The 13,075-nt window shown below is 36.3% G+C and overlaps 1 protein-coding gene across 12 annotated transcripts in view; it reads right to left on the bottom strand.

Annotated features, from left to right (window-relative positions):
- The window catches only part of Cep128 (centrosomal protein 128), a 340,438-nt gene that overhangs the window by 239,751 nt on the left and 87,612 nt on the right, over positions 1 to 13,075 (bottom strand). For all 12 annotated transcript variants that reach the window (XR_016537579.1, XR_016537580.1, XR_016537581.1 and 9 more), the window contains exon 14: positions 4,773 to 5,123. Coding sequence is in view for 9 of the 12 variants with exons in the window: in XM_090344647.1 (XP_090200773.1) it covers positions 4,773 to 5,123 (351 nt within the window). In the remaining 3 variants the exon portion in view is untranslated. The remainder of the gene's footprint in view (positions 1 to 4,772; positions 5,124 to 13,075) is intronic.

Below are 13,075 nucleotides of genomic sequence, written 5' to 3' on the forward strand. Positions count from 1 at the left end.
TTAGTTCCCTGACTCCTCAGTCTACTCAGAAATATGCTCCTATGGCACTTCATGTCTAGAAGATAGCCATTCCAGTAAAGAAGATACAATATCTACCCGAGGGAGAGTATTTCCCTTCTAGAATAGCTTCTTCAGAAGATAATGCTTATAAGCTACCAAATCAACTTCACCCCTCATTGTTCACTGACCTGCTTGGGATTCTGTGTCAAATGATTTATTTACATGAATAATTCAGTGCAGTGTGTGGGGGCAACAGGAGATAACTTTAATTTGGAAGCCAACTCACAGGAGGTTTGGGTTTGGGGGTGGAGGAGTTGTTGCTTTTTGGGGTACTTGTGCTTAAACTCAAGGCCTCGATGCTATCTCTGAACTCTTGGTCAAGGCTAGTGCTTTACCACTTGATCTACAGTTCTACTTTTTGTGAAACATTTTCTAATTTTTGTGATTAATTGAAAACTAATTATACCCATTTCCTGTCCCACTGTATTTAAGCCTTCAGATCTCAGCCTCTTAAGTAGTTAGGATTACAGTATGAGCCACTGGTTCCCAGCTCAATGCAAGTCTTGTTGGTACTTAGAGGAAGAGGAATAGAAAAGTTGGAGAAATAGTAGATTCCAGATTGTAGATCAGTAAAAAGGTTGAGGTTGAAGGAAGAATTTAAAGAATGAGTCAAATTAACTTTTAATGAAATCCAATCCAAAACTGAACCCAAAAAACAGCTGGTCACCCAGAGGAATTGTGGAAAGGTCAAAATCAGGTATAAACTGTTCAAAAAGGAAAAGGGTATGAAAGAACTAAAGACCTGAGACTTAAGACTTCATCTTTAGTTTTAATTTATAAATTTGTTGCTGTGGTAGAGTCAAAGTCATTGTAAAAAAATGAAGTTAAGGGCTGGGGATGTGGTTAGTGATGCAAAGCTTGCCTAGCATCCAAGAAGCCCTGGGCCTGATTTCTCACCACATGGATGGAAAAAGACAGACATGTGTGATTCACAGGGTAGAGCAAAAGAAGCTCAGGGGCAGTCCCCAGGCCCTGAGTTCAAGCCTCAGGACTTGTAAAAAAAAAAATGAAGTTATTGAAGAATAAAAATATTGAGTTCAAAACGCAGCTTGCTGGAGGTTTGAAATCACTGATGATAGCAAGAACTCATGGAAATCTTTATTTCATTCCATGAAAGGGAAAATAAGAGAAAGAATGATGTCAAAGTCCTTGAGAAATTTGGAGACATAATCAGGAAAAAGAAACCCAACGTGAGGAATAGAATCGGGAAACAAGTGCTCTAACCTCAGGAACAGAGCTTCCAAGAAAGGCTAATTAGAGACAAGAAATGCTACTGTCAAGCCAGAATGATATAGGAACAAGAGATAACTCTTCAAAGGCTAATCACAAATTTACAACTGTTTCAATTTAACTGAAAAAGGCAAATCATAAGACTTTTCGATGTTCTCTTTCTTCACTGAAAAAAAATGCAGAAAATGCCTTCGTGAACTGCATATAATAGGATGCACATATATTCAAAAAAAAGTAGCACTTTTGTACTAGTCCTTCTTACCTTAAACTATTTAAAATTCATTTTTTACAAAGCAACGTATAACTTTGGTCTCAGCAGGAGGGAAATATACAGAAGGAAAAGATGGCAATTTAAGATTCTTAAAGTCAAATACTATCAAGCAAAACATTCAATACATGGGCAAGTTATATAATTCTTCCAATGATTCTGCCATGTCAGCAGGAAATAGAAAATATGGGAAAACACTGTCCATGTTAAAAAAGAATATAAAAGAACTTAAATCATTCCGAAAAGCACATACTGTCATCAGAGTCAAAGTTCAGAATTGTTCCTTTATAATTTTCAAAGCACATAGAAAAACCGATTCTTTCAAACAATACTTTGAAAGAGAGACAGAGAGAGAGAGAGAAAACACATTACAATTGACAAGTAGATTGTTTATATCTATATGGTTCTAGGTCTTCCAATAAGTGTTCAGCTAATTATTCCTAAAACATAGGAATATATATGAAAATATATGTGGTTCTCTGATATAAATATCACTGTTCTTTAAAGAAAGAAAATAAGCAAATACTTACAGATTTTTCTGTAATTATATGCTATTTGTTTGGTCTTACATATCCCTTATTAACAAAGTAGTTTTATAACATATTCCCAGATTCTAGCCATTATATCAACCAAGGCAAAGTTTTCAAAAGCAATTTTAAGACAATAAAATAATTTAGGATTTTAATATTTTAAGCATAAAATAAATTATGCCCAGAGAAAGAGAAATGTACCCATTGGTACAGGCACAAAAATCATTTCACAAATAAGAAGAGTGTTATCACCTAACCTTATAATATGCTCCATCTTATGCATAGTTCAGGTAAAACAATTAGTTATTAACTCATTCCTTAAACCACAAGATGTTATATTATAAATTAATATCATTTTAATGTCCACTTCCAAATATTCCTTAGAGTCAGTTTTTAATTAGCTAAAACAAAAAAAGACTAATGGTATTATTTATGGAATAAGATGGCTTTGCGGTTTTTTTAAAGACTTAAATATTTCTTACAGGTGATATCAATAGGATGGTTAGAAACTACTTCCTTCCAAACTTATTTAGCAAGTATTTCTACATCATAAATTCACTGGACACTTGAATCTGGAATGAAATATTTCTTACCCTTTCTTTCTTGATTAACCACTGTTCTAACTACTACATGCTGCATTAATTTTTAAGGCTTTTAAAGGAGAAATTACAATGCCTGCTGTGATAATTGTGATACTATCCTAACTATGGCAATCACTTAAAAACTACTTCTGTGCTTATCATTAGCAATGCTAAATGATAAAAATAATTATGTCAGAAGTATTTGAGGAAATGATTGTTTAACAATCTCTAATACTCTGAAAACTCAATTCAAAAAACTTGCAACACCATGCCATAAATTGGGATACTGCCTAATGACATAGACCTTTCTCAATTTCCTCTAATTAAGCAAAATCTCCAGATGATTCTCAACCTCACGTCTCATCATCTGGACTCCCAGCACCAGTTGCCAAACTGGGCTGACAAGAGAATAATGAAGGCAGAGCAATTACCTCGGACTAAATCACTTCGGAATCAAGTCTGACAGCCTTAGTACTGCCTTACCTCAGGGTAGCCAGTCACTCAGGATGTGTCAGGTGGGTTTAAATGAAAAGCCCTCAACATGGAGGGCAAAGTGATCAAACATTCTCTGTCTGAGAAATTCATACAGAAAAGGTAGAACATCTTTTCCGTGACATCCCTTCTTAAGTGAGCATCTGTCACTCTTAAATACTGTCAACTGATTTTTTATTTTTTTAAGTGGGTCATGGGGCTTGGATTCTGGGCCTGGGTGCTGTCCCTGAGCTATTCAGCTCAAGGCTACAGCGCCCGACCCTTGAGCCACAACGCCATTTCCCCTTTTCTAGTGATTAATTGGAGATAGGAGTCGCACTGTTTTTTAGTGCCCAGGCTGACTTTCAACCATGATCCTCAGATCTCAGCCTCTTGAGTAGCTAGGATTACAGGAATAAGCCACCGCGCCTAGCTGTCAACTGATTCTAGAAATTTAGGTATCCTATTTTTTTTTCCTTTGAAAGTCAACTTATCCAAATGATGATTCTTCTGGAATTTTTAGTGGTCTTGACAGTGATAAATGAAATGTACAAATGATAAGCTAACTCTATACAGGGACAAAACTCAATCATAAATTTGCTACTTATTATCTTATCAACATCTGGATTTAAGTCAATTCAAACACAGCAGTGTTAAATCAACTGGGGAGCACCAAGTCATTTTAAAGTAACCAGTCATACAAGAGGAAAGAAACTGTGAAATGCATAAAAAAAAAAATGTTTGGGGTTGCTATCACAGGCCATAAAAGCAAAGTCAAGAAGGCACTTGTGACCTGTTAACATAATGTTGATGTCAGTCTCTTAGCTGGAAAACAGCAAGTGAAAACTTACATTTTTTAAAATGTCCTTGTCTCACCAATTCTTAAGTTGAAATGTGCAAATAAATAAGATTTAAAATACATGTGCTGAGCCAGGTTCAAGTGGTAGAACTCTAGCCTTAGAGAAAGCCCAAGGCCAGGGCTCAGGCCCTAAGTTCAAGCTCCAGGACTGGGGAAAAAAAAAAAAAGAAAAAAGAAAAAATCGAATTCAGAAAACTGAAAGTTAAACTGAAGGTAGGTCTGATCTATGAAGGTAACTCTGAAACTCACTGAATTTCAAGAAATTAAAAAGGATTTGATGGTGGCAACACTGGCCCACAGCTATAATCTGAGGGACTCAGGAGTCTGATATCTCAAGATCACAGTTCAAATCTAGCCCAGGCAGAAAAGTCCGGAGGAGTCTTATCTCCAATTAACCACTAAGAAGCAAAAAGTGAATAGTGGCTCAAGTGATAGAACACTAGCCTGGAGCAAAAAAACAGCTGAGGGATGGCATGTAGAACACCAAAGGCCAAGTTCAAGACCCAGGACTAACATCACACTCACTCACACACACACACACACACACACACAACACAGTTCTGACAAACATAGGAAAAAATAGCAACAACAACAACAAAAACACTAAATCACTTTTACTATGAAAAGCCAAGATATAAAGGACCTTACCTAAATTATACTATTGATAGATTACATGTACAACATTGCAACAAATGTTTATTGAAAAGATGGATTCATCAATGATTCATTTTAGCAAAAACAAAAAAAAAGCCTTAGGAATTTGGCTTTTATACCTCATTATTCTTATCATTCAGCTGATCAAGAGTTTCAGATTGTTTATCCAATGCTCGCTCTAGCCTCTTATACTTAAGCTTCCACTGCCTAATGGCCTCTTGTGCTTTAGTTTTCAGGTCTTCTCTCCTCTTTTCTGCCTCCTCTCTCAGGGCCTCTGCCTGCTGGCACTCAGTGAGGTACTGCTCGGCCTGCTTGGTGGCGTCCTCAGCGTGGTGAGTCAGCTCTGAGATCTGGAGGTCAGCACGCTTGCGCTCAACCTCACAGGTCTCAAAATGACTCTGGATCTCCTTCAGCCGATCCAACATCTGCAGCTGTTGTTTTTCCTTGTTCTCCAATTCAATTGCTAGTTCCTGGGAATAAAACACAGGATACATTAAAAAGCAAATTCTTGTCAAAATCAGATGTGTGAAGGGCTGGGAGTTTGGCCCAGTGGTAAGAGTATTGGTTTAGCATGCACAAAGACCCAGGTTTAATTCCTCGGTACCACATATATAGAAAAAAGCTGGAAATGGTGCTGTGGCTCTAGCCTTGAGAAAGGACAGTGCTCAGGCCTGGAGTTCAAGGCCCAGGACTGGCAAAAAAAAAAAAAATTTAGATATGTGACATATCAGAAAACAAGAATCACTAATGTCACAGTAGCAATATTAAATTTCCTTAGCAATCAATCTACAAAATGAGTCTGTGTGAATGTAATAATCCAATTAACTGAAAATAATTTTAAAGAAATATTACCTTCTTTAGACTATATTCAAAAAGAAAAATATATATTTTTCTGCCTGTCATTAAAATAAAACACATTTTGAAGAAAAATGTGTTATTTAGTTTTTAAAAAATCCTGGTACTTTGTTCAACAGAAGAAATATGAGTAATTTAAATATGTCAGAGTATTAGAAAAACAGTTAAGGCATCATGTAACATCTTAGATAAAATTTTACTATAATAAAAATTGGTAATAACAACATGATAACAGAACCATCAGTATAATACAATATTTGGAAGTTCATTTGAAGGATTCTCATTTCAGTGTTCACTGATAGGCTATTTAGAAGCTTCATTTATATAATGTTGCATAATTTACATTATTTTATACAATAGGTAATATTGAGATAATGATAAAAACTCATCCCTAACTAAAATGAACTATTGTGATTCATAACCAAGCAAAAATGGACCATCTATATCTTAGCTACTCAGGAGTCAGAAACAGTAGAATCATGAATTCATGGTTAGTCCTGACAAAATCAAAGAGACTTTATACACACACATACACACACAGAGCTGGACAGGATGGCTCACACAAGATCCAAGTTTGAAGCCAGGCAAGCAAAAAAAAAAAAATTCAGCATTGTGGCATATTTCTGTCATTCCAAGTAAAAAGGAAGTGTATATACAGAGGGATCACACGACAGGCCAGCACAGGCAAAAGTGAGCTCCTATTTGAAAGATAACAAGCTGAAAAGGACTGAGGAGTGGGGTGTACTTCAAATAGTATAGAGCCAGCCTAAAAATCATAGAGCCTGGAGTTCAATCTTTAATACTGAAGAAGGGAAAAAATTAACAAGCAAGAGAGGGAGGGAGGAGAAGGAGGCAAGGAAGAAAAGAAAGTAAGGGAAAGAAGAGAAAGGAAGGGAAATGGAGGGAAAGAAAGAACAACAGACAAGAGACAGAGAGGAAGGAAGGAAGGAAGAAAGGGAGGGAGGGAAGGAGGGAAGGAGGGAAGGAGGGAGAAGGAGGGAGGGAAAGTAAGAGAGAACTTATAATCAAAATTTTCCAAAATAACAGGGATCATTATGTTTGGAAATTACCCTACATCAAACAAGAGGCTACTGCTTTTCTATAAGTAAAAGAACATGAGTTACAGTGATTAATGTGATGCCACTCTTACAAAGCCTTGTAAGGAAGTGAAAACTTCCCAAAATAAGTGTTTACTATGTGTCACATAAGCACTAATTCTATATAATTAGGGACAACCAAAGTAACATAAACAGGTCATGACTCCAAATAAGAATGGACTCCAAAGGACAAGATGATGCTGTGAGTGGGACAAACAATGAAAATTATCTACACTGTACTAAGGCAAGGACAAATACACAGACTAAAAAAGTTTAGAAAGTTCTTTTTCTCTTAACAGGAGAATTTTTAAGCCTTAATTCCATTAGCCATGGACAAGTTACGTAAGTAAAGTCAAATATAATTCCCCTATGATTAAAGTCATAGTTTGACACTATAGCAAAAAAATTATTTAAACAAACATTAAGTCCTCAAAAACAAGATTCATTTTCTGAGCAACAGGTCTGCATCTGCTAAACTCAGAATAGCCTCAAGGAGATGACGCACTTCTTTGTTCACCCAAACAAAACAGTAAATTGAGAACTGTGCACTTGTTTGTGTGGAAAATTCTAAAATGAGATCAGAAAACTCTGATGATTGTGGCTTACCTTTTGCCCTGCTTCAGAAATTTTTTACTAATACTAGAAATCAACTGCATTAATGAACAGAAATCAAGTGATTTCAAATCAAAGAATACAGGTGAACCTGACTTACTGTTTTGCAAAAAATATATAAGAGAGTGATTATACCTAATTCATGTCAACCACTTGGTTATTTATGGAAAGATTAACTAAGCATGGCTTTAAAGAAAAGAAGCAAACAGTTGGAGGGGTATTTACTTCAACAGTTAAATTATAACAGTAGATAGTACTAAAGTCTTGAAACATGACATTATTACAAGAAGATGTCTACATCCTATCATATGAATGGACAGAGTCCAGAAGATCCAAGTGACAAAAAGAAGCTACCAATAAGTTTACTATTTTATTACTATTACTACCCAGAAATATTGAGCACTGCAGTTGCTTTAGGGATTGAGCAAATGCTTCATGTGAATTTCCTCATCCAACTCCCCAGAACTAAGTAAAGCATTTTTATTATCCCACTTTTGTGAGATATAATAAATGCTTGCCTCCTGCAAAAACTTGCCCAGCATCACTTCCTAAGAGGTAATGATACATGGATTTGGCCTTATATCATGTTTACTCCATAACCTGGGTTTTTCAACCCTCTGCTAAACTACCTGATTCTGACCTTTCAGTTACAGACTCCCATGGTTGTATTGTATTTGTGTATTTTTGTAAGAACTGCTGTCTTTAAAGCAATAGCTCCTCCCTCTGTTTCTAATCCCTTCTGTGGGATTACGGCCTTAGCTGCTCATCTATCCACTTCCTATAGATTCTTTCCAGTGCTCACACCTGTTCATTGTCAAGATGATCAGTCCTTTTACATTTCTTTTGCTAGCTTTAAATCCTGAGTTCTCTAACCTAATCCTGAGTTCTCTGTATTCTTTCACTTTAGCTGCTCTTAGGCACACATCTCAAACCCTTTAGCTAAACTGTGTCAACCACTGGACTTCAACAATGAAACTACCATGCTGGGAGTACTGAAAATTTCTCAGTTCTTACCTCAAGATATGGAGTCTTCTAAGAAAACTACACAGGAGGATGAATGGGTGTGACAGCACATCGTGAGCAGCTACCAACAGAACATTTTCTACCCAGATCTGCCTCTACCCAGATCAGACACAGCCATTCCAAGTATCTCACCTTGTACTTTGCCATTTCCCCCATCCTTGTTGCAGGTAAACAACTCATCCTTTAGGAGGCAAATATGATGTAGCAGTTAAAGATTCAAATTGTACCATTCTGAGACTCACAAATGGTTAATCCATCCTCTGCAGCCTTTGGAGAGGGAGAGAGGGAGAGAGGGAGAGAGGGAGAGAGGGAGAGAGAGAGGGAGAGAGGGAGGGAGAGAGGAAGAGAGGGAGAGAGGAGAGAGAGAGAGAGAGAGAGAGAGAGAGAGAGAGAGAGAGAGAGAGAGAGAGACCCCTTCTACCTAGACTGATTTACCTATCTTTGCTATTTCCTTTCACCATAAGTTTCACCATCTCAACCATGTCTTCTTTTCCATGCCTTAAACTGTCTTTCCCTATTGGATCACTCAACAATACTTTTCCTATCTTTAAAATAATAACAACAATGGTACTGCTTTATATATATATATATATATATGTATATATAAACATATATATGTACACAAAATGTATGTGTGCACACATGTGCATAAAACAGTAAGAGGCAAGCTCTGCTGCCTGCATAGTATCTCTAAGACTGAGAGATCCAAGCCTGAATCCCATTGCCAACCTCCTAGCACAATGTGCTTGCAAATGAAGAGTCCAGAGCTTTGAGTCCAGTTCCAATAGGCTTTCCTATCTTCCCACTGGAGTAAGTTAGTGACGGCTGTGAGCAAAAATTTCTGAGATGATCAGACAGATCTGTATATGGTTCTTCTCTACCAGGGAAGATGTCAGGGCTCTCTGCTCCTCACACATTCCTGTGCATCAAGGTGAAATCCCTAGGCTAGGATATATCCTATTTCTGATTTCATAAACCCAGGAACCTGAGGCAAGAGGGAAACTGGCCACAGACACTAAAACTTCCTAGGGTCAGGAGCAGCTTAGCCAGATATACAAAGGAGGGAGGCCTCTAAAAAGAACACAGCACAAACACTGACAAGTGAACCGTGACTAGCCTGGCCAGCAACCTACATGTAGCACCAACTTGCCAGCTATTGCTGGCATGGCAGTTTGCTTTCCCTTTGTTGAGCAGCACTAACTACAAAGTCAAATAAATGCAAGTGTAAAACATCTGTCTCAACAGATGGATACCTTCCAAATCACACCTATAAGCAAAAAAAACACACAAAGGCAAAGAAGTATGACTTCACCAAATACTCATGTTTCCTCCGTAACCAAACTCAGACACTGAAGTTGTTGAAAAGCCAAAGAGCTCACAAATCTACTTGTAAAAAATGATCAACAGTTTGAAAGAGCATTCAAACAAACATCTGAGTGTTACAAATCTGGATATAAGGTTGTCAAAAATCACAAGAAATTCAAACAAGAAAAGTGAGTGAAATTCTGAAGACAAAAGCTCAAAATGCTGAAAGTGAAAGAATAAGTCAAGTAAAAACTATAGTGAAAAGCATCACCAATAGACTAGTTCAAGCAGAAGGAAGACAAAATTGAGGAAATATATTAAATACTAATACAGAATAATAAGTATGGCTAAACTTAAAAAAAAACTCTCAGACATGGTCAGGAGATCAAACCTAAGAATCTATCCAGCAGAAGAAGGAGCTAAAATACAGTCGAAAGGCAGAGAAAAAAATATTACAGCAGCAAATGTCTCAAATCTAAAGACATACATATACAAACAAAAGTCATAAAGAACCCTAAATTGATGACTAGAAATAAATTTTTCTACATCATATTATAATCTAATTGTTAATATTAAATAACAAAGATCAATGTCAACTTACTTATAAAGGCAAACTCATCAGAATTACATCTGCTCTCAGCAGAAACCTTAAGGCTAAGAAAGCATGAAATTATATATTTCAAACTCAGAAAGTAAATAACTACAAACCAATACTACCATGTCCAGAAGGTTATTGTTTAAAATTGATGGAAAAACATTTTTCCAAGACAATTGCAAACTCAATCATGACTAATAAGTAAGCATTGCAGAATATACTGAAAAAGATCCTACATAGAGAAAGATAGTCACAAATTCTAGAGATCAGGATAGAAGATAATCCAGGAGAGGAATGTAAAAGCAATAAAATGAAGGAAAGAATTGACTCACAAAACTAACTGAGCCCAATTCAGTATACCATCAAACTATGAGGAGGAAAAAAAAAAAGAGAAAGAAAAGAAACCATCTTTGAATCAAATGAAGGAAGGGGGAAGTTGCAACTACAGGAATCAAAAAATATCTCTCATGAAAATTTTAAATGTAAATTATCTTAACTTTCCAATTAAAATACAGAGATGGATGATTGGACTCAAAAATTGAGATCCAATTGTTTTTAATCTAAAAGAAATACATTATACTGACAAAGACAAGCCCATATTGAAAACAATGGAAAATAATATATGAGCAACTAAAAACTAACAATACACCGGAATACCTATATTCGTATCAGACATTGTAGACTCCAAGACAAAACTACTCAAAAAAAGGAAAAGATAATTACTATATATCAATAAAAGCAACAACCCAATCAGAGGATATAGTTCAGCTATAGCAGATGTAGCAAATGGCAGGTCTTGATAGTCAATGTACACTAGAAACTAGGCACCTCAGTAAGCACTCATAAATACACATCACACTGACTTCTGTAACTGAGACAACAAAGAGGAATAGAAGGAAGGAAAGAGGGATGGAGAGACACAGATCCAAAATTCAAATTAGCCAGCTTTCACCTGAATGGATATATATTCTAAATAACCATTTTTACTTATTTATTTGACATAGAAACTCATAAGAGTAAATAAGACTTCAGTGACTCAAAAACAATGACCAGCAAGGTCTGGGCTACATACCTGTAATCCTAGCTATTTGGGAAACTGACGCAGGGAAAATCATGGAAACACACATCTTAAAGAAAAAATCTATTATCATCTCTGGAAAGTCAGTGGTATATTATAGAAATAGCAAGAACCACACAGGCTTGACTCAAGATTCACTCTGGCCATACTGTGTCCTCAAAAGAAGTGCTTATCCTCTATGAGCCATAGAAATTTTATTTATAAAATGAATAATCAATAATATCTTCTTCTCTGAGAAATGGCAGTATCTTTTAGATAACTCAAAATACCAAAAGAATGGCACATTTTGGGGGCTTAACCAAGACCCAAGACACTGTTAGGATTAGAGGCATAATATACTCTCAACCTCTTAGAGATGAGGAAATCAAGGTACTGGGTCTAAGATAAAGTAGTTATTTGTCAGAGAAAGAAATAAACATAAATCCCTAAGAGTCAATCCAATAGGGATTCCACTTCTCTTCATTAATTTTGAATATCAGCTAATATCTTCTTTAATAACTATATAAATTGCTTCATTCCTTCTACAGACCAGAAGGCATGTTAAAATAGTAATTACGCATTCTTCAGTGCATAGATGTTTCTGGAACTTTTTGAAAATAAAGAAAAAATCACAGAATAAGGGTTGGATTAAATTTAAGTAAAGCCAGACATACACTAGACATTACCTGCCATGTACAAGATTTTATACTAGGTACTGAGGAAAGTTCTGTGTAAGAACTGATGAGGCAAATATGATTAAGCAAGGAAAAAAGATGCATAGATGTTAGCTATAGAAAGAGGACTTAAGTTAGTAGGTTCAAGAGAAACTCAACTGTTCACAAGGCCTTAGAAAGGAAGAAAGATAAAATAAGGAAATAAGGGACAGAGTGAAATATGAAGAGGAAAAAAAGTTTGACTACAGGAGGACCCACCCCAGAAAGAAAAAAAGGGGGGGGAGGGAAGGAGGGAGGAAGGAAGGGAAGGAGGGGAAGGAAAGGGCAGAGCTCCCTTTTATAATGAAGTCAGAGAGAGGAAGAAAAAAGGAGGAAGAGATAGAGGGAAAGAGGAAGGGAAGAGAAATGGAGAAAAAAAAGAAAACGAAGATATAGACCAAAATCATAAAATGACAGAGACTGCATGTAATTATTAATGGAAAGTAATACTTCAAGAAGCCTAAAGAGAAACTAGGAAGTTTGGAGGGTCAAAAATGAAGTTGAGGCTGAACTCCACTTCAAGCTTTCAATCCACTATGAGCAGACATGTGCTTGAGAAAAATTAATCCACAAAGGACCCCATGCGAACACTAGGATTATTAAAATCTTGTGGCAATATCAAACATGATAATCATCACTTTAAAGCAGGAGCAGACTTTTAGAGCCAAATATTTTTTAAACTAAAGTCAAATCAAATTCAAAGGAGCTAGCGTGTAGCACATACAACTAACTGTGCCATTAAAGTGACTTGAACAGGAAGAAAAGGAAAAATAGTTGACAGTTTTTCTAAGGAAAATACACTATGTTTCCATGCAGTACAATGAAATGTTTACTGTCTTCAGCAATACCCAGTGAAGGGAAGATGAATAAGCGGACCTGGGCCTACCTTCTGCTGCTGGAAGAGAGCCACACAGCCTACATAGTTATTCTTAATGCACTGTGATGTGTGTGAGCAATTATTTCTTCTCTATTTCAAATCTTGCCTTTCTTCCTAGCTTATGCTGCCTAGTATATACTGACATTCCACGCTTCATGCCTTCACATGACTATATAGGCTCTTTTTTTTTTTTAACAAGAAGGCTTCCTTCAAAAAAAAAACCAACCCTGAGTGGTAATAAAAGAAGGAATAAAAGAAGTTAATTTGAGTTACCAATGAAAGTATATA

This window comes from Megascapheus bottae, chromosome 14 (assembly GCF_031878675.1).
Source record: "Megascapheus bottae isolate mThoBot1 chromosome 14, mThoBot2.hap1, whole genome shotgun sequence".
In the NCBI taxonomy this organism is placed as follows: Eukaryota; Metazoa; Chordata; class Mammalia; order Rodentia; family Geomyidae; genus Megascapheus; species Megascapheus bottae.